General features: G+C 37.6%; 2 protein-coding genes across 19 annotated transcripts in view; one reads left to right on the top strand and one right to left on the bottom strand.

Annotated features, from left to right (window-relative positions):
- The window catches only part of PCM1 (pericentriolar material 1), an 88,022-nt gene extending 81,126 nt beyond the window's left edge, over positions 1 to 6,896 (top strand). For 16 of the 18 annotated variants that reach the window (XM_055334982.1, XM_055334973.1, XM_055334975.1 and 13 more), the window contains 5 exons: positions 285 to 369; positions 1,091 to 1,353; positions 3,056 to 3,148; positions 3,250 to 3,367; positions 4,986 to 6,896. In XM_055334982.1, coding sequence (XP_055190957.1) covers positions 285 to 369; positions 1,091 to 1,353; positions 3,056 to 3,148; positions 3,250 to 3,367; positions 4,986 to 5,011 — 585 coding nt within the window. In that variant the 3' untranslated portion in view covers positions 5,012 to 6,896. Of the gene's footprint in view, positions 1 to 284; positions 370 to 1,090; positions 1,354 to 3,055; positions 3,149 to 3,249; positions 3,368 to 4,985 lie in introns of those variants that run through there. The other 2 variants (XM_055334977.1, XM_055334989.1) reach the window with 2 other exon arrangements.
- A 4,388-nt stretch (positions 6,897 to 11,284) lies between these two features.
- Positions 11,285 to 22,137, bottom strand: part of ASAH1 (N-acylsphingosine amidohydrolase 1) — a 47,241-nt gene continuing 36,388 nt past the window's right edge. The window contains exons 6-14 of the mRNA XM_055334993.1: positions 18,795 to 18,869; positions 17,257 to 17,302; positions 16,421 to 16,565; positions 15,834 to 15,888; positions 15,628 to 15,709; positions 14,089 to 14,220; positions 13,859 to 13,982; positions 13,371 to 13,427; positions 11,285 to 12,368 (exon numbers count right to left, since the gene is read on the bottom strand). Coding sequence (XP_055190968.1) covers positions 12,279 to 12,368; positions 13,371 to 13,427; positions 13,859 to 13,982; positions 14,089 to 14,220; positions 15,628 to 15,709; positions 15,834 to 15,888; positions 16,421 to 16,565; positions 17,257 to 17,302; positions 18,795 to 18,869 — 806 coding nt within the window. The 3' untranslated portion in view covers positions 11,285 to 12,278. The remainder of the gene's footprint in view (positions 12,369 to 13,370; positions 13,428 to 13,858; positions 13,983 to 14,088; positions 14,221 to 15,627; positions 15,710 to 15,833; positions 15,889 to 16,420; positions 16,566 to 17,256; positions 17,303 to 18,794; positions 18,870 to 22,137) is intronic.

Here is a 22,137-nt window from a genome sequence, read left to right as displayed (position 1 = left end):
CATTCAAGACAGTCTGATATGAAAATTTAAAAAAAAAAAAAAACCAGTGGAATCCGTAATACTCTAGTTCTCTGTTATTTTGAGGTTAAGGAAAAAGTAAAACCTTTTTAGCCATCTTAAAGTTTCAACTACAGCCGCCTTCTTGAACACTTTCAGAAGATATTTTTAAATTCCCTTGTATGAAAGTCTCAGGTTGGACAGACAACCTTACATTCTTAACCATCTCCTATATAATGGCCATATATTTTAGGCCTTGCTATTAAGACATCACTTTTTCCTTCTAGGTACTACAACATGACTTTGAAAAATCAGGAGAAACCAAAAATGTCCCATCAGAACAAGATCCCACTACTAGTAAAGGCAAGAAATGTAAAGTGTTCAATTTTTTTTTTTTAAATTTTTATTTATGATAGTCACACAGGGAGAGAGAGAGAGAGAGGCAGAGACACAGGCAGAGGGAGAAGCAGGCTCTATGCACTGGGAGCCCGACGTGGGATTCGATCCCGGGTCTCCAGGATCGCGCCCTGGGCCAAAGGCAGGCGCCAAACCGCTGCGCCACCCAGGGATCCCTAAAGTGTTCAATTTTAAGATTATCTAAAGTGCCCTTAATGTGCTTAAAAGCTAAAAAAATAAATTCTTAGTTAATGTAAGTTTGAAGGTATTTTTGGACCTGATGTATGTCTTTTTTTCTTCCCCTAAATCCTTTGTAGAAAACATAGGACTTTTTTCCTTCAAACAGCTGCTCAAGAAAAGCTGATAAATAATTAAACACATAGAAAAAAATCTTACAAGAAAGTATCTTTAGATATAAATGTGGGGGATTTTTTAGAATACCCATTCCTGGGTATTACTCATGAATATCCTGCTTCATTAGAAATTGGGTGGATGTCAAGAGTCTAATGTTTAAAACATCCTCTGTTTTAAATCTGATCAATAATTTTAGGAATCACTGATAAGGAAAAATTTATAATTGTCTCTTTTTTTGGGTCTTAAATGTCTTGATTATTCATTCATACATACTAGTTGGTGTAATTTTAAAATTTAACAGCTGTTGCATTACACTAATGATAAGACTTTCTTTTCATAACAGATGACCAAGATAGTACTCCTGTGAAACCCTGTTACCTCAATATCTTGGAAAATGAGCAGCCTTTGAATAGCGCTGTCCAAAAAGACTCTCTGACTACCATCGATTCATCTAAACAGCCTAATAATAACCCTTTGCCTTTACCTTTACCTGAAATCGAAACCTTGGTGCCTACAGTCAAAGAAGTTAAATCTGCTCAAGAAACTCCTGAAAGCTCTCTGGCTGGAAGTCCTGATACTGAATCTCCAGTGTTAGTGAATGACTATGTATGTATCATTTACATTTCATTTCCGTGCATATTTCTTCATTTTCAGGTTAACATTTTCAGTCTGTAAACACAGACTAGGTATGTTTATGTTTGTATTTAGGTTTAGAAACTGCTGAAAGATATTTCTTACTCAAACTTACTTTAAACTTGAACATAAGGGTGATAGTGAATTAGGATGATCATCTCAAAACCTATTCTTCTTTATAAATTTATGACCCAGATCTTGAGTTTTAGGTGGCAACCTTGAGAGAGTTCAAGTTCAGATCTTGAACAAATTTGTGAATCATCATTAATCTCTTACAGAACCCATGCTTGGCATCTCAATAGTTTTAGAACATTTCATAAATCTTTGATAAACCTGAAAGTTTACAGTTTGATAGCAGTAGACTCCTTCTCTATATATGGCAAATGAAAGACATATATGGTAGCAAATCTGTACCTAGGATGTAAGTAGATAAGTTTTACTCTGGACATTTTCTTTCTTTCTTTCTTTCTTTCTTTCTTTCTTTCTTTCTTTCTTTCTTTTTTTTTTTCTTTGTTTTTTTTTTTTCTCTCGACATTTTCATTTCAGTTTAATTTTATAGCAAGTAAGTTACTTTTTGGATCTTGAATTATGTTTTATAGACGGCGAAAATTGAGGGATTTTTTTTTTTTGAGGGATTTTTAACAATATACTTTTAGGTCTAAGCAGGAATGTGTGTTTTGTTTTTTTGTTTTGTTTTGTTTTTTTAATTAACATCAGTTTTCTTCCTAAAGATATAGTTTACAATTATGATTTCATAATTTCTCATTAAGGAAGTCTATATAATATTTCAAAAACATCAGTAGAGTAACTTAACTGTTTTGATGGCTTCATCAAACAAAAAATTAGCATTTACAACTCTGAAAGTTACCTCTGTTACAGAGTTGCTCTAGGAGGCAGTCAATTGAAATAAAGTCCAATTATAGAGGGACTTGAATTTGAAATTTAGGCAAGGGACACTCCTGAAGGTTTTTGCACAAGAATAACAAATGGCTGAAGTCATGGTTTTTGAAGATGAATCTCATGACTGTGTAAGATAATGTTATCAAGAATGCTGTTAGGAGGCTCCCTTACCATAAGAATATCAAGTACAAACTTAATGAGAGATAGAGATGGGTGAGAAATGTTGAAAGAGGAAAAATCTAAGGTTTCTACTTGAGTAATTGGTAAAATGATACCATTAAAAATCAGAAAGGAGAAGTAGGAGAATAATGAAGTGATCACAGAAGTGAGTTACTAGATTCATGCCTCATCTTTCTGAACTTCCATAGAGTTGATACTGAAAGCCTGTAAATGTTTACTTATATTCTGCTGCATACACTCTGATGGGATTCCACAAAATTATCAAAAAACCAGAATTCTTGTTCTGATTGTTTTAGTCCTCAGTGTAACTACTGTTTCTTCCTCTAACCTGCATAATAAGCTGGCTCTTTGTTTTTTTTCAAATGGAGACAGAAATGCTTGACAGCATGCCCCATAGCTGCAAGTGCACGACCTGTCCTGTGCACTCCAGCTTTGCTTTTATTCATAGAGCTGAACACAGAAAAACCAAATAGGATATAATTACTGCTGTATACTCCTATTTAAGAATCCATTTTATCTGTTGACATGGATGATTTTAAAGGCTTAGATCCAAGATAGAGTAGATTGCCTTCATTAAATATAATTTATCTTACAGGAAGCAGAATCTGGTAACATAAGTCAAAAATCTGATGAAGAAGACTTTGTGAAAGTTGAAGATTTACCACTTAAACTGACAATATACTCAGAGGTATTTTGCTCTCTTTAATTAAACTTGTCTTTATATAACAAATACTACTGGGATGAAAACTGATTTTTCAGGTTTTTTTTTTTTTTTCCTTCATTTCAAAGGCAGATCTAAGGAAGAAAATGGTAGAAGAGCAACAGAAAAACCATTTATCTGGTGAAATACTATGTGAAATGCAGACCGAAGAATTAGCTGGGAATTCTCAGACACTAAAAGAACCTGGTAAGAGTTTCAACCATATCATACTGAAAAATTAACAAACCTTGGTACCATCATTTTGTTTTTTAAATCCACTATTAGTACTTGGAAGATTTAAGCCAAATACTGGAAGGGAAGCCTAATTCTGTAAAAAGTCTCGGTCCATTGCCTAATTTGTAAAATGGTATTATCAGATAATTTTTTTGTTTTTAAAATCTTGAGTTTTAGCAGTGTAAGAGATGCACATAATTTAAGAAGGAAAGATACAAAAGAATTCATGATAACCTGGCAGTATCCCATTTAACTGTTGGTTTTTAGTTCTTCTGGGTGAGACCTTTTATATTTCTGAATTAATATACTTATAATTTTTCTTAATTTAAAAAATTCAGACCTCTCTTCCATATGAGAAGTGAGCATTTGGATCTTTATTATTTTTGGTTTTTCTGTTCATGACCTTTATTTTAAATATATTTGTTTTCTAGTTCCATTAGCTTTGGTCATGACTCCGCGGCTACCACCTTTTCTTTCTGCCTTTTCTGTCCACTCTTACTCATCTTCTTACATTAAGGTTATAAAAACACATTTTTGTAACTAATAGTTAAAACTTACTTTTTCTGAAGACCATTTGGTGTAAAGGTGACTCATTGGAGAGCCAATTGATAATCCCAGATTTCCTTCTTTATGGATCTAATAGCGCAACCCCTGGGCCACCCAGAGGAGAATGTGTCTTACATCAAAATCAAACGATTTTCTTTTTGTTACTCTATCAATTCATTAATCAATATATATAAGATTTTGGGATCCCTGGGTGGTTCAGCGTTTGGTGCTTGCCTTCGGCCCAGGGCTTGATCGTGGAGACCTGGGATCGAGTCCCGCATTGGGCTCCCTGCATGGAACCTTGCTTCTGCCTCTGCCTGTGTCTCTGCCTCTCTCTGTGTGTGTCTCTCATGAATAAATAATCTTTAAAAAAATCATACAAGAGTTTTTTTTTTTTTTCCTAGAAATGAGGTGTGAAGAGAAGCATAGACTAAGTTTCAAACTTTCAATTAGTTTCCCAGTATTGAGCCCAGTTCTCCTTGTTAGAATCTCACCTGCTGCCCCCTAATGGGTCCAGGCTGAGCCCCACTCCCTTCATCTTGTCTCCATCTGCGTTGAGCATTCCAGGGATTTGTCATCTCCTGGCCGGCTTTCCCTCCCAGCCACTCTTGTTGGTTGAGATTTAGTCAGTTTTATATAGTTTTCTTTTCTGGTGGGGAGTTTTCTTAAGAAGTATCTGCTCAGTATGCAATCTTCAAATGGAAACCGTTACCTATTTTTAAACTAAATTAGTATCTCCTTTATAATAACTTTATGCTAAAAGTTTTAATGAGGGATCCCTGGGTGGCGCAGCGGTTTAGCACCTGCCTTTGGCCCAGGGCGCGATCCTGGAGACCCAGGATCGAATCCCACGTTGGGCTCCCGGTGCATGGAGCCTGCTTCTCCCTCTGCCTATGTCTCTGTCTCTCTCTCTCTGTGACTATCATAAATAAATTAAAAAATTTAAAAAAATAAAAATAAAAGTTTTAATGAAAGAGAACAGTATTAAATTCTAGTAAGTAAGGTGTTAATTCAGTAACTTACACTGCATTATTCTGTTTTTCAGAAACAGTGGGAGCCCAAAGCGTATGAGAGGTCTTCAGAAGCTCATCTAACTCGCTTTACATAGTCAATGCATATATGAACTTGGCACTAAATAAACATCTGTTTTGATCTGTATAAAGATGTAAATTAGTTTGACACTGCATTCTTGATAGGTGTGCTAATTTCTGCCCGTGGCAGTTTAAAACATCAGAAACTGAATTCTGGACAGATTCCAGCCTTGATACACTCTGGGGTTTTCTTCTTTCTTTCCTTTTTTTAAAAATTTTTCTGTCGATTTTTTTTCCCCTTCCTTTGTGATGTTTGGTATAGTTAAATTTAAGATGTAGTTTTAAATAAAGTTTGGACTTCTCTGTAAAGTACTTTTTTTGGAAATTATGTTGAATTCTATACAGTAAGTCACCCTTCTATATGATTTGGATATTCAGAGAAGAGCAAGAGTTAGAGAAATACAGAATTTAGTAAGATCAGCCATTAGACCAGGCTTCCAAATAGTGTCAGTGTTGCTGCTGCTGGGTCTAGACACCTGCATGTCTTATTCTTGTGCAAGAACAGGCAAGTTATAAAGGTATCTAAGACATTGGTGAAGTTATTATAGCATATAAATATTCTGTTCAAATTGGATGTTTAGAACACATGTCCTTATCAGATAAATATTTTCCAGAATTCAGTTCCTATCTATGTTGCCACGGTCTTTTAAAAAAAAAAAAAGTAATATAATTAGGGAGTATTTCTGCACAAACAAGTAACACTGTGATAAATTTTACATGAAGAACCAAACCCTCTCAAGTAGGGATTTACAGAACTAAGTTTTATGTACCAGAATGTCAAGGCTCTGTATGTCTTCAGACAAGCTTGCCTTTTGAGATGGTAATTTTAAGACCAAAGCATAGCAGTTGATTCTGTGTGTGGTGAGAGAGAAGCAGATCTGCAAATGAAGTATTAAGTAATGAATATGTATGGAATTTCTTCATCACCAAGTAACTCAGTTTTTCAAAAGTGAATTATCTTTAGATTGCAAACTTGCAATATACCCAACTAAGGCTTCACAGCCAGTTAACAATTCAGTCATACAGGTTTTTTGTTGAATAAAATATGAAGAATTACTTTCAGTTAGTGGTCTTTAAAATTTATTAACAATTTACTGAAATACCCAAAGAATTTGGTTTGGTATTCCTTCAAAATTCTTAGTTGCCATATACTTCAATGTAAAATTATAATGCCCAGTCAGGGAGTGTTAAATGAGGATTTCCCTTTAAGGACATTTATTAAATTGCTAATTATGTGAAGTATAGCTCTCCCAACATTAATCTAAAAACCTTTTCAGATAACCATTCAGAATCAGGAATTCTTAACCCAGTTTGACTCCTGGGAAGCTGAAACAAATTAGATTATATGTATACTTAAGTTTCTATACATGTATGTTTTCTAGACTCTGAACAAAAAGGGGAGAATTTCATGTTGACATTCAAGCCAAGCCTTACGCATATTATGGCTGTGTCTCTCTACCTGCAGATTAAAGTGCGATCCAGTGGAAGACCAATCCTATCGGAGTTATTTTCCTAGCACCTGTGACTTGTGTTACAGTTGCTGTCATCTACTCTTTTTTATTTTAGAAGATAATTCAGTTTTAAAATCTCTGGGGCTGAAGATCAGATAACTTGTTTGACCCTTTCCTTAGTAACTGTTGCTCAAAGTTTAGGCAATAAATATTCCTATTCGTTAATGTTTAGGTTGAAAATCTGGTTATAGATAAAAGGAAGAAAAGGTGAAAATGAGAGAACCTTATGCAGGTTGAGAGAATGCTTAAAATAGCTCACCAGACTGTGCAGGTACTCTTTGTATTTTGTAACATTCACTTTGCATAGCTGCTTTTTCACTGTTAATAAATGTATATCCTCCATACAACCATGAATTTGCATTTTTATTTAAACTGACATAATCATTTATGCCTTAGAATTTATTCCAGAATTATTTATGGCTTGACAATTTTAAATGTAAGAAAAAAAACAAAAAAAATCATGAAAAATAGAGACCCAACATCTAGTCACGGAGGACTTACCAATTTAAGAGCATTTTTCTTACAGTAGGAATAACAATAAATAATATAAATATTAGAAATAACGTAATTACACTATAATAATATAGTTAGGAAATAACTATATTAAATAATATATCTCTTTCATATACTATGTAGAAAACATTCTCATATTACTCAAAAGTTAGACTGGCATGTTTCTTGTTTATTGCCCAGTTTTACTTAATATAAAGAGTATTCTTTACCTGTAAGAAACAATGAGCTCTAGATGTCACATGTTTCACTGTGCAAATACAGCTGCCCAGTTGCCTTGTCTGGAAGAGTGATCATTTCTTGTTCTTGCCATATAATTCTAATTGCTACTTTAATGTTGGTTGTCTTTATACATCTGGTTTCTTCCTCAGAATCATTGGTGTCTCTGCTTGGCTCATTTTCCATTAAGGAACAGAGAAGGGAATCCTGTGCCTTTAAATAACTTTAATTTAGAGTTTTAATTATCAGTTCATCTGCCCAGACTCATAATGTTTGGGCCAGCTATTTACAGAAAGTTATGGATTTGAATATTTTGAAAACAAATTGCATTATAGAGCTTGAGTTCAAGTTGTCTCTTACAAACCTCATTAATATACTAACAGTCCCTAACTTAATGATTGTTGGAATTATGATTTTTCAACTTGATGGTGTGAAAGTAGAACAGGCATACGTTGATGAAGATATTATAGGTTTGGTTCTAGACCACTGCAGTAAAGTGAGTCAAATATTTTTGGTTTCATATAAGGGTATATAAAAGTTTATGTTTACACTATACCGTAGACTATTGACTGTGCAATGGCTCTATAACTGAAAAAACAATGTGTTTTACTGCTAAAAAATGCTGTCATCTGAGCTTTTAGCAAGTTATAATCATTTTGCTGGTGGAAGGTCTTGCCTGGATATTGGTGGCTGCTGACTGATAAAGATTGGTGGTTGCTGAAGGCTGGGTTGGCCATGGCAATTTCTTAAAATAAAACAACAATGAAGTCTGCCCATATCAAATGATTTCCTTTCTTTTTAGCATACTGATGTGTTGGATAGCATTTTACCCACAGAACTACCTCCAAAATTAGAGTCAGTCCTCTCACCCTGCTGCTCCTTAAGTTTATATAATATTCTCCATCTTTTCCTGTCATTTCAACAATCTTCATAGCATCTTCCCCAGTAGATTCCATCTAAAGAAACCACTTTCTCTGCTCATCCATAAGAAGCAACTCCTCAGCCATTCAAGTTTTATGAGATTGCAGCAGTTCATACACACCTGTATCTACCCAACATGGGGCTTGAACTTACAACCCCAAGATCAAGAATTGCATGCTCTACTGAGCCAGGCACCCACCCCCCACTTCAGCCTCCACTCCTAATTCTAGTTCTATTATTTCCACTACATCTGTAGTTACTTCGTCCACTGAAGTCTTGAAGCCCCTTAAAGTCATCCTTGAGTGTTAGAATCAGCATCTTTCACACTCTTGTTAACACTGATTTTTGACCTCTTCCATGAATCACAATTGATTATGGCATCTAGAATGGTGAATTCCTTCCAGAAGGTTTAATTTACATTGCCCAGATCCATTTGAGTAATCACTGTCTAGGACAGTTACAGCCTTATAAATGTATTTCTTAAATAATAGGACTTGAAAGAACTACTCCTTGATTCATGTGCTGCAGAATATGGATGTTGTTAGCAGGCTGAAAACAGCAGGAATCCTGTACATCTCCATCAGAGCTCTCTGGTAACCAGGTACATTGTTAATGAGCAGTAATATTTTGAAAGAAGTCTTTTATTTCTGATCTGTAGGCCTCAACCATGGGCTTTGTTTACAGACTGGTCATTGAACACTGGCTTCAACTTAGTCACCAGGTACATTAGCTCCTAACAGAGACAGCCTGTCCCTTGAAGCTTTGAAGCCAGGCCTTGATTTCTTTCTAGCTATGGAAGTCCTAAATGGCATCTTTGAAAAGAAAGCTCTTTCATCTGCACTGAAAATCTGTCGTTTAGTGGAGCCACTTTCCTTGATTTATCTGAGTTAGATCTTCTGGGTGACTTTCTGCAGCTTCTATATCAGCACTTACTGCTTCACCCTGAAGTTTTATGTTATGGAGATGGCTTCTGCCCTTAAACCTCAGGACCCAACCACTGCTGGCTTCCAGCTTTTCTTCTGCAGCTTCTCCAGACCTCTCTCAGCCTTTATAGGATTGAAGAGAGTTAGAGACTTTCTCTGGATCAGGCTGTGGCTTGTGGGGATGTTGTGGCTGGCTTGATCTTCTTACCGGACCACTAAAACTTTCTCTGTATCAGCAGTAAGGCTGTTTTGCTTTCTAACCTATGTGTGTTCACCAGAATAGCACTTTTTCAATGTCCCTGAAGAACTTTTTCTTTGCATTCACTACTTGCCAGGTTTGGCACAAAAGCCCTAGTTTTCAGCTCTTCGTGGCTTTCTATGTGCCTTCCTCACTAAGCTTAGTCAACTTTAGCTTTTCATTTACAGTGAGAGACATGGCAACCTACTGAATGGGAGGAGATACCTGCCAATGACTTATCCAATGAAGAATATCCAAAATACATAACACCTAAAACACAATAACAAAAAAGAAAAATCCTATTAAAAATAGGTGGAAGATCTGAATAGGCATTTTTCCAAAGACATCCAGATGGCCAACATACACATGAAAAGATGCTCAACATCACTAATTACCAGGGAAATGCAAATCAAAACCACAATGAGATATTACCCCACACCTGTCAGAATGGCTGTTATCAAAAAGATTAACATCTATGTGTAGGTGAGGCTGTGGAGAAAAAGGAACCCTCATGCACTGCCGGGAATGCAAACTGGTGCAGCAACAGTACTGGACAACAGTACGGAGGTTCCTTAAAAAATTAAAAACAGCAATTCCACCCGATCCAGTAATGCCTCTACTGGCCATTTGCCCAAAGAAAATGAAAATATTAATTCAGAGTTATCTGCACCCCTATGTATACCAGCATTGTTTACAGTAACCAAACACAGAAGCAACACAGTGTCCATCGATAAATAAATGGACATTTGAACACCTGGAAGCCACTGTATGGTTCTAAATTTGCCTAATTTCAATACTGCGGTGTCTCAGGGAGTAGGGAGGCCCATGGAGAAGGACAGAGATGGCGGGGTGGGCGGCAGGTAGGTCACCAAATCAAATACAGTAACAATGAAAAAGCCTGGAATTTTGTGAGGATTACTAAAATGTGACACAGGCACAAAATAGCAGATGCTGTTAGAAAACGGTGCTGCTAGACATGCTTGACGCAGGGCTGCCACAAACCTATTTGTAAAAAACAGTATCTGTGAAGCACAGTTAAAGCAAAGTGCAATAAAATGAAGTACACCTGTAGTCTTACTAATGTCCTCTCCAAATTAACACAGCAGTTACTACCACCATCCAGTGGGAACATGTTGATAAACACCCTCCCCGTTCTCTTTCTATATTCCAGATGTGTATCTAATTATGCCTAAGTACATCTATAAGGCTTATACTCTATATCCTATTTTATAAGTGTGGTTTTTTTTTTTTTTTTTTTTTTTTTTTTTTTTTTTTTTTTTACCACTGAGCATCATTACCGAGAATCTTACTGCCAGTTGATACTTCCTCCATATTCTTTGATGTGGTCCTGAGGAACTGGTCTAAAACAGCATCTCACGTATTTATTATGAATATTAAAAGCTACAACTTTAGAAAAAAATACAAGTCAACCTGACTTCATTTTTATAAGAGGGACAAAATCTGAAGTTTTTTTTTTTTTTAATTTTATCTATTTTTTTAAGTAATCACACCCAACATTGGGCTTGGACTCATGACTCCCAACATTGAGTCGCAAGCTCCTGCGACTGAGCCAGCCAGGCACTCTTGAGGGTTGTTTTTTTTTTTTTAATCAAATCTTATTTTAATACAAGTCCTCTTGTAACCCTCTCACTTCACTAAGACAGTACTAGCATCACTATAGTTTTGTGGAAGCACCTCCTTCCAAGGGAAAAGTAGCCTTTGCACACCTGTGTCCTGTTGACACCACTGGGTTTAGAGGTGGTAAGATTAGTCATGTAAGATAGTGGCCATTTAAACATAAGTTGAAGAACCCACCTACATAACCCTTATAATTTAATTCAGATGCTGTGTTCAGCTTCCATTTCTCCATAACTGCCGCCCTCACACCAGCATGTGGGTATCCGGAGAATCTGCATACGTGACTGCTGACAGTACTTCCAGGGATTGTTTATTGAGCATCATGAGTACACGACATTATACAAAATGAAGTGGATACAGTCTTGCCCAACTGGCATGCATTTCACAGTTAATGGTTAATGTCTGAAAGGTTAATAAGTTCTATTAGCACTTTCATAAATAGACTGATTTCTGAAAAACACTTTTAGTAACTTAAGTTTTTTAAAAATACATATTGATCAGAGAAACTAAACATTTATTACATGAATGATATTTATGTAAGTTTATGGGTTCACCTCTCAATTTTCACAAGGCTTTGACCTCTTCACAGAACCTGGAACTCAGTTTCTGAAGTTAACAACTGCCTGGAGTTTCTGGGAGGTAGAGTAATTATGAAAAAAGGGACGTGTCAATTCTGTGCATGAAAGGCTGCCTTATACATGGATTACTTAATGAACCTAAAAAATTGCTTCTATTCAGGGTCAAAAGCTCAAGTATTCTTGCCTATTAAGATTAATACACAGTTGAATGTCTGTCTCATCCCCCTCCAATCAAAATTAGTGAAATTACATTGCTGTCACAGACAGCAAAGACCACAGAATGCTAATTTTAATAGTAGTTGGAACCAGAAGGAAAGAAAAACATAGAAATATATGGATTAAAGTGAAAAACTGAACAATGTACAGATGTGCTGGATTCAACACCCACCAAGATTCTTGCTTCATTCTATGGAGGTGGGTCCCATATGTCATTGCCCATCCCCATCCCCAAATGTCAAAGTGAAGAGAAACTGTAAATTCTAGATGATTGATTTTTGTACATAAAGAAGTTACCTGTAAATGAGGAGAATCAACTGTTATGGCAAAAATAGTCTGTGAACTGTAAACCTAAGAAAGACAAGCCCATGCCTCCACAAGAAACTGCTGAGTCTTGGTCTTTGCAAGGACATCAGACGGCTGCACTAGGTGGATGCATGTGAGTTTCCATCTTCATGCCACAGACAGAGCATTCTAGGGGCCAGGTGTGTGCTCACCAACCTATGCAAGGGTCTGGGCAATCCCGCAGGTAAGTTTCATATTGACCTTTGGTAACGTCCATCAAGGTTGTGAATACAGTCAGCTGAAAGAAAAGTTACATTTACTTTAAGGATCTTTCCAATTCTAAGGTGTCCTGACTTCTACTGGCATTTCTATACATGTCAAACTGCTTTATGAAGTTACTTAATATAAAATAATACATAAATTGTATATAAATAAAGTCATAAAAATAAATATACAAAGACAAACAGTAACAATTATAGTTCACCATTTAGGAATACAACTGAAAAAATAAACAACTAACTTCAATAGAGCCACTATTCCGAGTCATGAATATAAATAGGCTCAGGAAAGAATCCCCTCAGCTCCTTAGAGATCTTATTCCTAAGTAGGACACTGCTTCGCCACAACACTTTAACCCTCGACCCTCCTCAACAATGGTCCTTGCAAAACCTAACGGCGTATACTGTACCGGCTCAGCTGTGGCTGTCCTTATCCTTAGCGCATTTGCTTTCTTTTTTAAAAAATTTTATTTATTTGACAGAGCGTGCATGAGCAGGGGGAAAGGATTTCTGAGAAAGGAGCCCAAAGCAGGGCGCGATCCCAGGACCATGACCTGAGCCCAAGGCAGACACCTCACCAGCTGAGCCCCCCAGGCCCCTCCCCGCCTTACTGCGTTTCTAACACAGTGGGGGAAACTATGCGGGCACAAAACTCTGTCTGTAAACAGACTTCAGACCTGGCTGAGTTTTAGGTGTTAGTTGTGTACAGCATGAAATTTCTGACAGGGTAAGTCAAAAGTAAAAGGATACATATAAATGTTGTGGAAGTAAAACTGGAAACAGTACTTTGACCAATTTGGACATCAAGCAACATAACAACATTAATCAATCTGTCCTATCCCAGGAGTTACTGTTTTAGTCACATAAAACATTTTTAAAAATCAACCTTAAGGGGAACAGGACTTGGGGTCCTAGCTCCAACTGATCCAAGATAACAGGGAAAAATAAAACACAGGACCAAGTTATTTTCCTAAAAGTGTGTATATATATATATATATATATATTTTTTTTTTTTTAAATACCTTGTTAAGGACAGGTTTTGTTGATAGGACATCATACATGGTTGCAAATGAGATATTCTAAAACACAAAAATAATTGAGTTCATTAAATTAAATGCATATGTCAGTAGCCTTATGCACAAAAATGGGTCATCAGAAACAATGATATTCTTGTCTACCTCCCCGCAATCCCCCTAAAGAACTGCCCTTGGCATCGCTGTTAGTTAGAAACAGAGCTAACTGGATTAACATTAACAACTTTTTCTCTCTCTTCTGCCCTCTTAATTCTTGCCTGTTTGTCATTCAACTTCACACAATGGTGTCCAGCATTAGAGTCAAAAAGGCAAGTACAATACAACTTTGATCTTTAGATTCAAAACAAAAACAGTACAGACTGTCCAGCGATACTCCCAGAAAGTTTATCAATTCTTCAAAGGCCAAAGAAAAATGCCACAACTAAGATAATCTTTAAAGGTCACCATTTCTTTCTACATATGACATGTGAATGTACCTCTTGGGTTGTCTGGTTTAGACACATCTTTGCAGGTGTTCTGCGATCATCAAGAAAGAGAGGATTTTTCCAACGGTCATAATTTGTTTGTACCACATACCATCTACCCTGCTTGGGGTTGAGTCTAGATAGAAAAGAAGAAATTCTGCTTAGGCTTCCTACCTTAAACTCATAAATATGTCAGTCTATGCTTTAGTTTCTGCTTACTTTGTGTGAACACGTGTACTTACTCATATACATCCAAAGACTGTTTTCTATCTCGTGTGATCACACAACCCTCCCCAGACTTGTTGCCTCCCAGGATAAAGTATGCTGGGGCCAGTATCTTGGTTTTGATCAATGTATTCTTGGCTTCTTCATAACTACATAGAAACACCAAAAAAGAAAAAAGTAAACATTTTTAGGTGACTTGGAATGAAAAATTTTTAGCTGTGGAGACTAAAGGAACACAAGTCTCTGAGAAACATGTTCTTTTTTTTATTTTTTCTTTAAGATTTTATTTATTTATTCATGACAGAGAGAGAGAGAGAGAGAGAGATTGAGAGGCAGAGACACAGGCAGAGGGAGAAGCAGGCTCCATGCAGGGAGCCCGACGTGGGACTCGATCCCGGGTCCCCAGGATCACACCCTGGGTGGAAGACGGCGCCAAACCACTGGGCCATCAGGGCTGCCCAACATGTTCTTTTAAAAAAGGGTGGTGCACAATGGCTCATGGAGGAACAACCGCTGACACCATGTGGTAAAACACCAAGATCTGAAATATCCCCTAATGTGAAGGACAAACCAAATGGCCTCAAGAAATTATCTTCCACCCTTATTGTTTAAGCCTTTTAGTCAACAACAGATCAAGAGGAAATAATATTACTATTTATAGAACTTAGGGAATAGAAAGTAACCTTGAAAACTAGGGCTTTTAGAAATCAAAGTGGATTTTCAGAAAAGCCACTATATCTTACTCCCTTGAACTCATTAAAAATCAGATACCCATTTATTCTAGATCACTTGGATATGGTGCTAGCTACTATTACAAGATTTCTGCACCAGCGCAGAATTAAACTAGGTTAACAGATATTAACAGTTTAAATGAAGATTTTATGTTACAAATTTTCTTCTGGTATGAGTGGGTTTTTGTACATCAATAAAAAATAGGTACCCTTCATGCTGGCACTATCTCTAGCACTTTTTAAATAAATCAGTTCATTCTTTGCATTAGACACACACACACACGGATTATTACTCAGTCGCAAAAAAATCTTGCCATTTGTGGCAACATGGATGGACTGTGAGAGCATTTTGCTCAGTGAAATAAGTCAGAGAAAGACAAATGCCCTAGGCTATCACTTACATGCAGAACCTAGGAAAACTCACCAATACAGAGAGCAGAGTGGTGGTTACAAGAGGTGAGGAATGGGGGGTGGGTGAAGCAGGTAAAGGGGGATCAATAGGTACAAACTTCCCAGTTCTAAAATAGTAATTCCTGGGTATACCATGGACAGCGTGGTGACAATAGATGATAATACTGTATTGTGTATATGACAGTTGCTAGAGAGTCAACCTTAAGAGTTCTCAACACAAAGTAAACAGTTTCTGTAACTATGTGGCGATGGGTGTTAGCTACACTTATTGTGGTGATCATTTCACAATATATACAAATCCCCACACATTTTCTTGTACATCTTAAACTAATGTTAATGTTCTGTCATATCTCCAACAAAAAATATATTTAAAATGAATATTAAGTTTGATGATAAAGCAATCAAACCGATTACCTTGTGCCATTTTCCAGAACTGATCTAGTGATAAACCCGATCCACATGGCATCTTTCTTTCCCAAAATCCATTCTATGACACCTGGAAGAAATCAAACATACACAGTGTCACAGGCCGGCAATGGGGTGAGACTACGCACCCAAGACACAGCCCAGCCTTCCTCTCAAAACATCTACGGAATTCCCACTAAGAACTCTCTACTCACCCAGGTAACCGCCATTTATGCTGAAACGTTCATTTAACGTAAGACTGAACAGTCCCTGGAAACAAGACAAAGCAACGAAGTCAGAAACCTCGGCCACCCTGTTGGCAGCGTACTTATACCAGGTGTGCCAACCCCTGGAATGGGGGCTGGGGGTGCAGAGTCAAAACTGGATTATCACGTTCTGTTAACAGCTTTTAGAAGTTGAGAGCATCTTCGCGTGTAGTGTGTGAAGTGAACAGGTGGGATGTTACTGGCCACACTCTTCTGAGAAAAAGGACATGCAGAGAGTAAACGCCCAACTTGTCTAAGCGGCAGACTGAAGACCAGGTGCCAGATTTATATCCTATTCCAGCCCTGCACAGCCAGCCACACGCTTTTTCCTCAGAAGAGGCTCAGAAACAAACCTTCGTTCCCTTTCTACTCTTCTCTATCCCGTGAGCTCACACCTATGATGGTGACAGGAAGTGCAAAGGGATGAAGAACCAGGGCTTCATATTTTTCTTGGGTTCTTAGACCCCCATCTTTCACAGGCAGCAAAAAGAGGACACAGAGCTACCTGTAAAGTTACGTAACAGCGGATTCCTCACCGGTTTGAATCCTGTTAACATGCCCACATAGCCAGCAAAGCTTGAGGCCTTGAAGACAGTTTTATTGTTTCTTTGGAAGTCCAAGTTCACTGTTAAAGGTTTGAGCTGCTCAGTTATGATCCAGGTATTATTGTTTATGTTCCACCTACAAAAGACAGATTTCGTTTAAAAATAATGATGATGGCCAGGCATTGTATCAGGCGCTTCCTCTCCCTACTCCATAAAGAGCAAGCCTCCCAGGAACTCTATGACATGAGTGGTTTTACTCTCCGTTTTCCATATGATAAAATGGAGGCTAAATCTAAATAACCCAGTACAACAGCCCACTCAACAAAAGAGCCATTACATTTTTTTAGGAATGTTAAGTAGACATAGAACAGAATGCTCTTCCTTTCTAAGCAATAAACCGGACTTGCATCTGGGACCTTCAAACATGCTCTAGATTTCTGCTTACTAGCTTCAGCTTCGTTACAGACTCACAAATACTGTGCCCATCTTGTCTCAAATCTAAGGAATCCAGGGCAGCCTGGGTGGCTCAGCAGTTCAGTGCCACTTTCAGCCCAGGGCATGATCCTGGAGGCCCTGGATCAAGTCCCATGTCAGGTTCCCTGCATGGAGCCTGCTTCTCCCACTGCCTGTGTCTCTGCCTCTCTCTGTCTCTCATGAATAAATAAATAAAATATTTATAAAAAACAAACAAACAAACAAAAAACTAAGGAAACCAGTATCTTCACTTCTGATCATATTTTGGGCATGATTTGGGATTTACTTTTCATCGATTTGTAATACAACATACCCTTCCTTAAGAATGGATACTCACCACGATCTTTACTTACCCAAGAAATACTCCAAAATCCATGTTTCGCCCATGTAGTAGATGACCTGATTTAAAGAAGAGACATGTAGCTGCAGTTACAACAGCATAATTGATCAAAGCTGGACACTTAATTCTGGTTTATTGATATTGACAACTGCTCAATCCAGTAGTAAGAATTAAGTAGCGTCCTAGTGTCATAAGCCTTAACAAGCTCAAACTGCTGTGCCCGTCACACTGGCCAGATCCCGTCATACTGATCTCAGAGCACACAGTTCCAGGGAAAATTACAATCTGGGAAAAGGATCAGGGGTCCTTCTTTGGTCCACGGACAGCTAGCTGGGTGTAGCTAGCGTAGCCGCACCTAATGTGACGTGCCAACACAATCCCCTTCAGGAATGGCTACCTACAGCTGAACACTTCTAGGGTCAGGTACAGGCCGATTTCTAACGCGAGCAGCGGTATAATGGTAAATCAACGTAAGCCATCCTGTGCCTTGCATTCTGGGGGCCTGCCAGAAAAAAACATGGGAAATGAGCCTGGTCTACACAGGGTCCCTCAGCTGGAAACGACGGGACAGGATTTGTCCTGAGTCTCAAGGAAAGGCGGGGATCATTATGCACATAAAGATAATGAGTGGGTACTTGTACTAAAGCATGAAGAATAGCATAAGGGAGACTAGGTGAAAGGGTAAGGATATTTAGAATCCTGAAACACTTCCAAGCTTTCTACCTCCCTGAATTAAACTTTATTTTTTTGTTCTCCAAGCTGCTCAATCCTGTCTCAGCGTCTTTGAACTTATAGTTCTCTCTGCCTGGAATGTTGTTCCCTTTCATCTTCATTATAAACTCTGTCTTTCACGCCTTAGTTCAAACTTCACCCATTCAAACAGCCTCATGGGACTGCCTTTTTTTTTTTAAGATTTTATTTATTTATTCATTATATATATATATATATAGATATATAGATATATAGATAGATAGATAGATAGATAGATAGATAGATAGGGGGGGGGCAGAGACACAGGCAGAGGGAGAACCAGGATCCATGCTGGGAGCCCGATGTGGGACTCGATCCTGGAACTCCAGGATCAGCACTGAGCTGAAGGCAGATGCTCAACCACTGAGTGACCCAGGTGCCCCTGGATTAAACTTTAATAGCCATCACAGTGGTCTCAAAATAAACATAGTTTTAAATTCACATCTAAAAATTTGCTAAAGATCTTTTTTTTTTTTTAAGATTTTATTTATTTATTCATGAGAGACACAGAGAGAGAGAGAGGCAGAGACACAGGCAGAGGGAGAAGCAGGCTCCATGCAGGGAGCCCGATGTGGGACTCAGTCCCGGGTCTCCAGGATCACACCCTGGGCTGAAGGTGGCGCTAAGCCGCTGAGCCATCCGGGCTGCCCAAGATATTTAAACTATATGCAACATACAGAGAATTTGAAGAGTAAGCCTGGATAGTACAAGTTCTAATTCTATCTAGATTTTTAGATTTTTCTTTTAATTTGTACTTTGCATTGCCTACCCCCGCAACCTCTCCCCCAGGCACACATTTACCTTCTTTGTCTTCTGTTATTATTGAGGTACAAATGGTGAAAAATTCGTAGAAAACATTGAATGAAATAATCTCTCCTATGAGAAAAGATAGGACATTTCTTAGTCAATATACAAAACTATGACACTGTTAGAAAATTTTTTTTAAAGTTTGAACAATCACTACGTGTGAATTTTTGCTGTGCAATACATGTCTGCAGACCAGTCTGAGCACGCCTGAATAGCCTGGTCAGGTAGTGGTATCTCACCAGCCGGTATGCTACAGATACAAGATAAAACAAACTCCCAAAGGTCAGCTTTTTGGGCAAGCTGAACACCCAGGCACAATGAATTAATTGTACTGTGACAGGATGTCCAATATGCTTCATTTTAATTTGGTTTGGGGGTGCTAACATAGGATAACTTGTTTTTTAAAGACTTATTTGAGAGAAAGAGGGAGAGAGAGCATGCATGAGTGGGGGAGGGGCAGAGGGAGAGAATTTCAGAGAACTCAGCTTGGAGCCTAAAGTGGAGCTAGATCCCACAAACTATGAGGTCATGACCTGAGCTGAAATCATGAGTCACTTAACTGACTGAGCCACACAGGTGCCCCTAAAATATGATAACTTAATACATCTGGCTCTTTGTTATAGACTGAACATGTATTTTGCTCATATTTTTAGAGGTGACAGTATTTCTAAGGTGAGAAAGGAGATCCAGGAACTACTAATAAAATCAGTGCAGAGCTACCAAGAAAATCCATTTTAATTTTTGAATATTTTTCCAAAACTGTATAATAATACCACTTAGCATTTAATGAAAAGGCATACATCACGGGAACAAAAGGCACAGCACAGGGAATGTACAGCCAGTGGTACTGTAATCGTGTTATATGATGACACAAGGTAGCCACCCCCGGGGTGAGCACAGTAAAATGTAAAGTGATGTGCTGGATCACCATGTTGTACACCTGAAACTAATGTAACACTATCAACTGAAACAAAAAAAAATTATTTTAATTAGATAATGAAAGATATACAGAATGCTTTCCCTTACCACATTCATGTAAACATGTTAATAAGCTGAACATTTTTTCCCATTCTAAGCTAATGTTTATTTACATTTTGGTAAGATTCTGTTCTTATGTTATTAAAAGTCACGTATTAATCTTTTTAATTCATTTTTCTCTCGAGATAGTGATATGTGGTATTTATTTGCTAGGGTTCTTTACATAATAAAGGAATTAAAGACTTGTTTTTCATCAAAGCTGCAAGAATGTATTTCCAGTATGTTGACCATCATTTTACAGCATTTTTAAAAGATGTTATTTATTTAAGAGAGCAAGAGGTGGGGCAGACGGAGAGGGAGAAGCAGACTCCCTGCTGAGCAGGAAACCGGACTCAGGGCTTGATCCCAGGACCCTGAGACCATGACCACAGTGGAAGGCAGATGCTTAACTGACTGAATCACCCAGATGCCCCTACATCTTTTTTTTTTTTTTTTGAAGAAGCAAAGGACAATAAAAAACCTAGCCACCTTTGTTGATAAATACTATTGATTTTCAGAAATTCTCAATCATCTCTTGTAAAAACCAAGGTAATACTGGCTACTTAAAATAACAACTCTATCACTTTGGTAGCTAAAAAACAAAATTGGGGTGGCAAGAAAGGTCTTTTTCATTAAATTAAATTTGACTTCATTAAAATTAAGAGTTTATGCTCATAAAAAAAAAAGAATTTCTGATCATTAAAAGATACCAGTAAGGGAGTAAAAATACAAGCCACAGACTTGAAGCCATAGAGAAGATATTCAGAATGCATGCATCTGGCAAAAGGTTTGTAGCCAGAATATATATGGAATTCCTTAAAACCACCTATACTACTCAGAGCAATCTACATAGTCAATGCAATCTCCATCAAAATACCAACAATATTTTTTGCTGAACTAGAACAATCTTAAAGTTTCTGTGGAAAAAAATAAAATTTCTGTGGAGCCAGAAAAGACCCTGAATACCCAAAGCAACCTTGATAAAGAAAAGCAGAGCTGGAGGCATCGCAATTCTGGACTTCAAGTTATATTACAAAGCTGTGGTGATCGAAACACCATTGTACTAACACAAAAATAGACACATAAATCAATGGATCAGAATAGAAAAACCAGAAATGGACCCACAATTATATGGTCAATTACTTTTCGACAAAGCAGGAAAGAACATCCAAAGGAAACAAAACAGTCTCTTTAACAAATGGTGTTGGGAAAACTGGACAGCTACATGCAAATGAATGAAACTAGACCACTTTCTTACACCATACACAATAATAAATTCACAATGGATTAAAGACCTAAACATGAGATATGAAACCATAAAAATCCTAGAAGGGAGCACAGGCAGTAATTTCTGACATTGGTCATAGCAACTTTTTTCAAGTAGGTCCCCTGAGGCGAGGAAAGCAAAAGCAAAAATAAACTATTGGGACTACATTAAAATTAAAAGCTTCTGCACAAATTTGGCAAAAGAAACAATCAACAGAACTAAAGGGCAACCCACAAAATGGGAGAAGATACTTGCAAATGGCATATCCAATAAATGATTAGTACCCAAAATATATAAAGAATTTACACAATTCAACACAAAAAAATAAATAATACAATTAAAAATGGGAAGAAGACATAAACATTTCTCCAAAGAAGACATCCAGATGGCAGACAGATGAAAAGATGTTATCATCACTTATCATCTATTGCCTCACATCTGTCAGAATGGCCAAAATCAACAACACAAGAAACAACAGGTGCTGGTGAGGATGTGGAGAAAAAGGAGCCCTCCTGCACTGTTGGTGGAAACTAGTGAAGCCACTGGGGAAAACAGTATGGAGGTTCTCAAAAAGTTAAGAAGAGAACTACCCTACAATCTAGCAATTATTCAAAGAATACAAAAACTCTAAATCAAAGGGGTACATGCGTGCTTACTGCACTATTATTTACAATAACCAAATTATGGAAGAAGCTGAAGTGTCCAGTGAATGATGAATGGATAAAGATGTGTAGACACACACACACACACACACACACACACACACACACACACACTGGAATATTACTCAGCCATAAAAAGAATGAAATCTTGCCACTTGCAATCACATGGATCGAGCTAGAGAGTATAAGACTAAGTGAAATAAGTCAGAGAAAGACAAATACCATATGATTTCACTCACATGTGGAATTTAAGAAACAAAACAAATGAGCAAAGGGGAAAGAAAAAGAGGGAGAAACAAAAAACCATATACTTAACCATGGAGAACTGATGGTTACCAGAGGTGGGTTGGGGGATGGGTGAAACAGGTGATAGGGATTAGGGAGGACATGT

The sequence above is a fragment of the Nyctereutes procyonoides genome, unplaced genomic scaffold (genome assembly GCF_905146905.1).
Source record: "Nyctereutes procyonoides isolate TBG_1078 unplaced genomic scaffold, NYPRO_anot_genome, whole genome shotgun sequence".
NCBI classification, from domain to species: Eukaryota; Metazoa; Chordata; class Mammalia; order Carnivora; family Canidae; genus Nyctereutes; species Nyctereutes procyonoides.
Note: the sequence above shows the minus strand (reverse complement) of the source record. Positions and strands in the feature narration are given on the sequence as shown.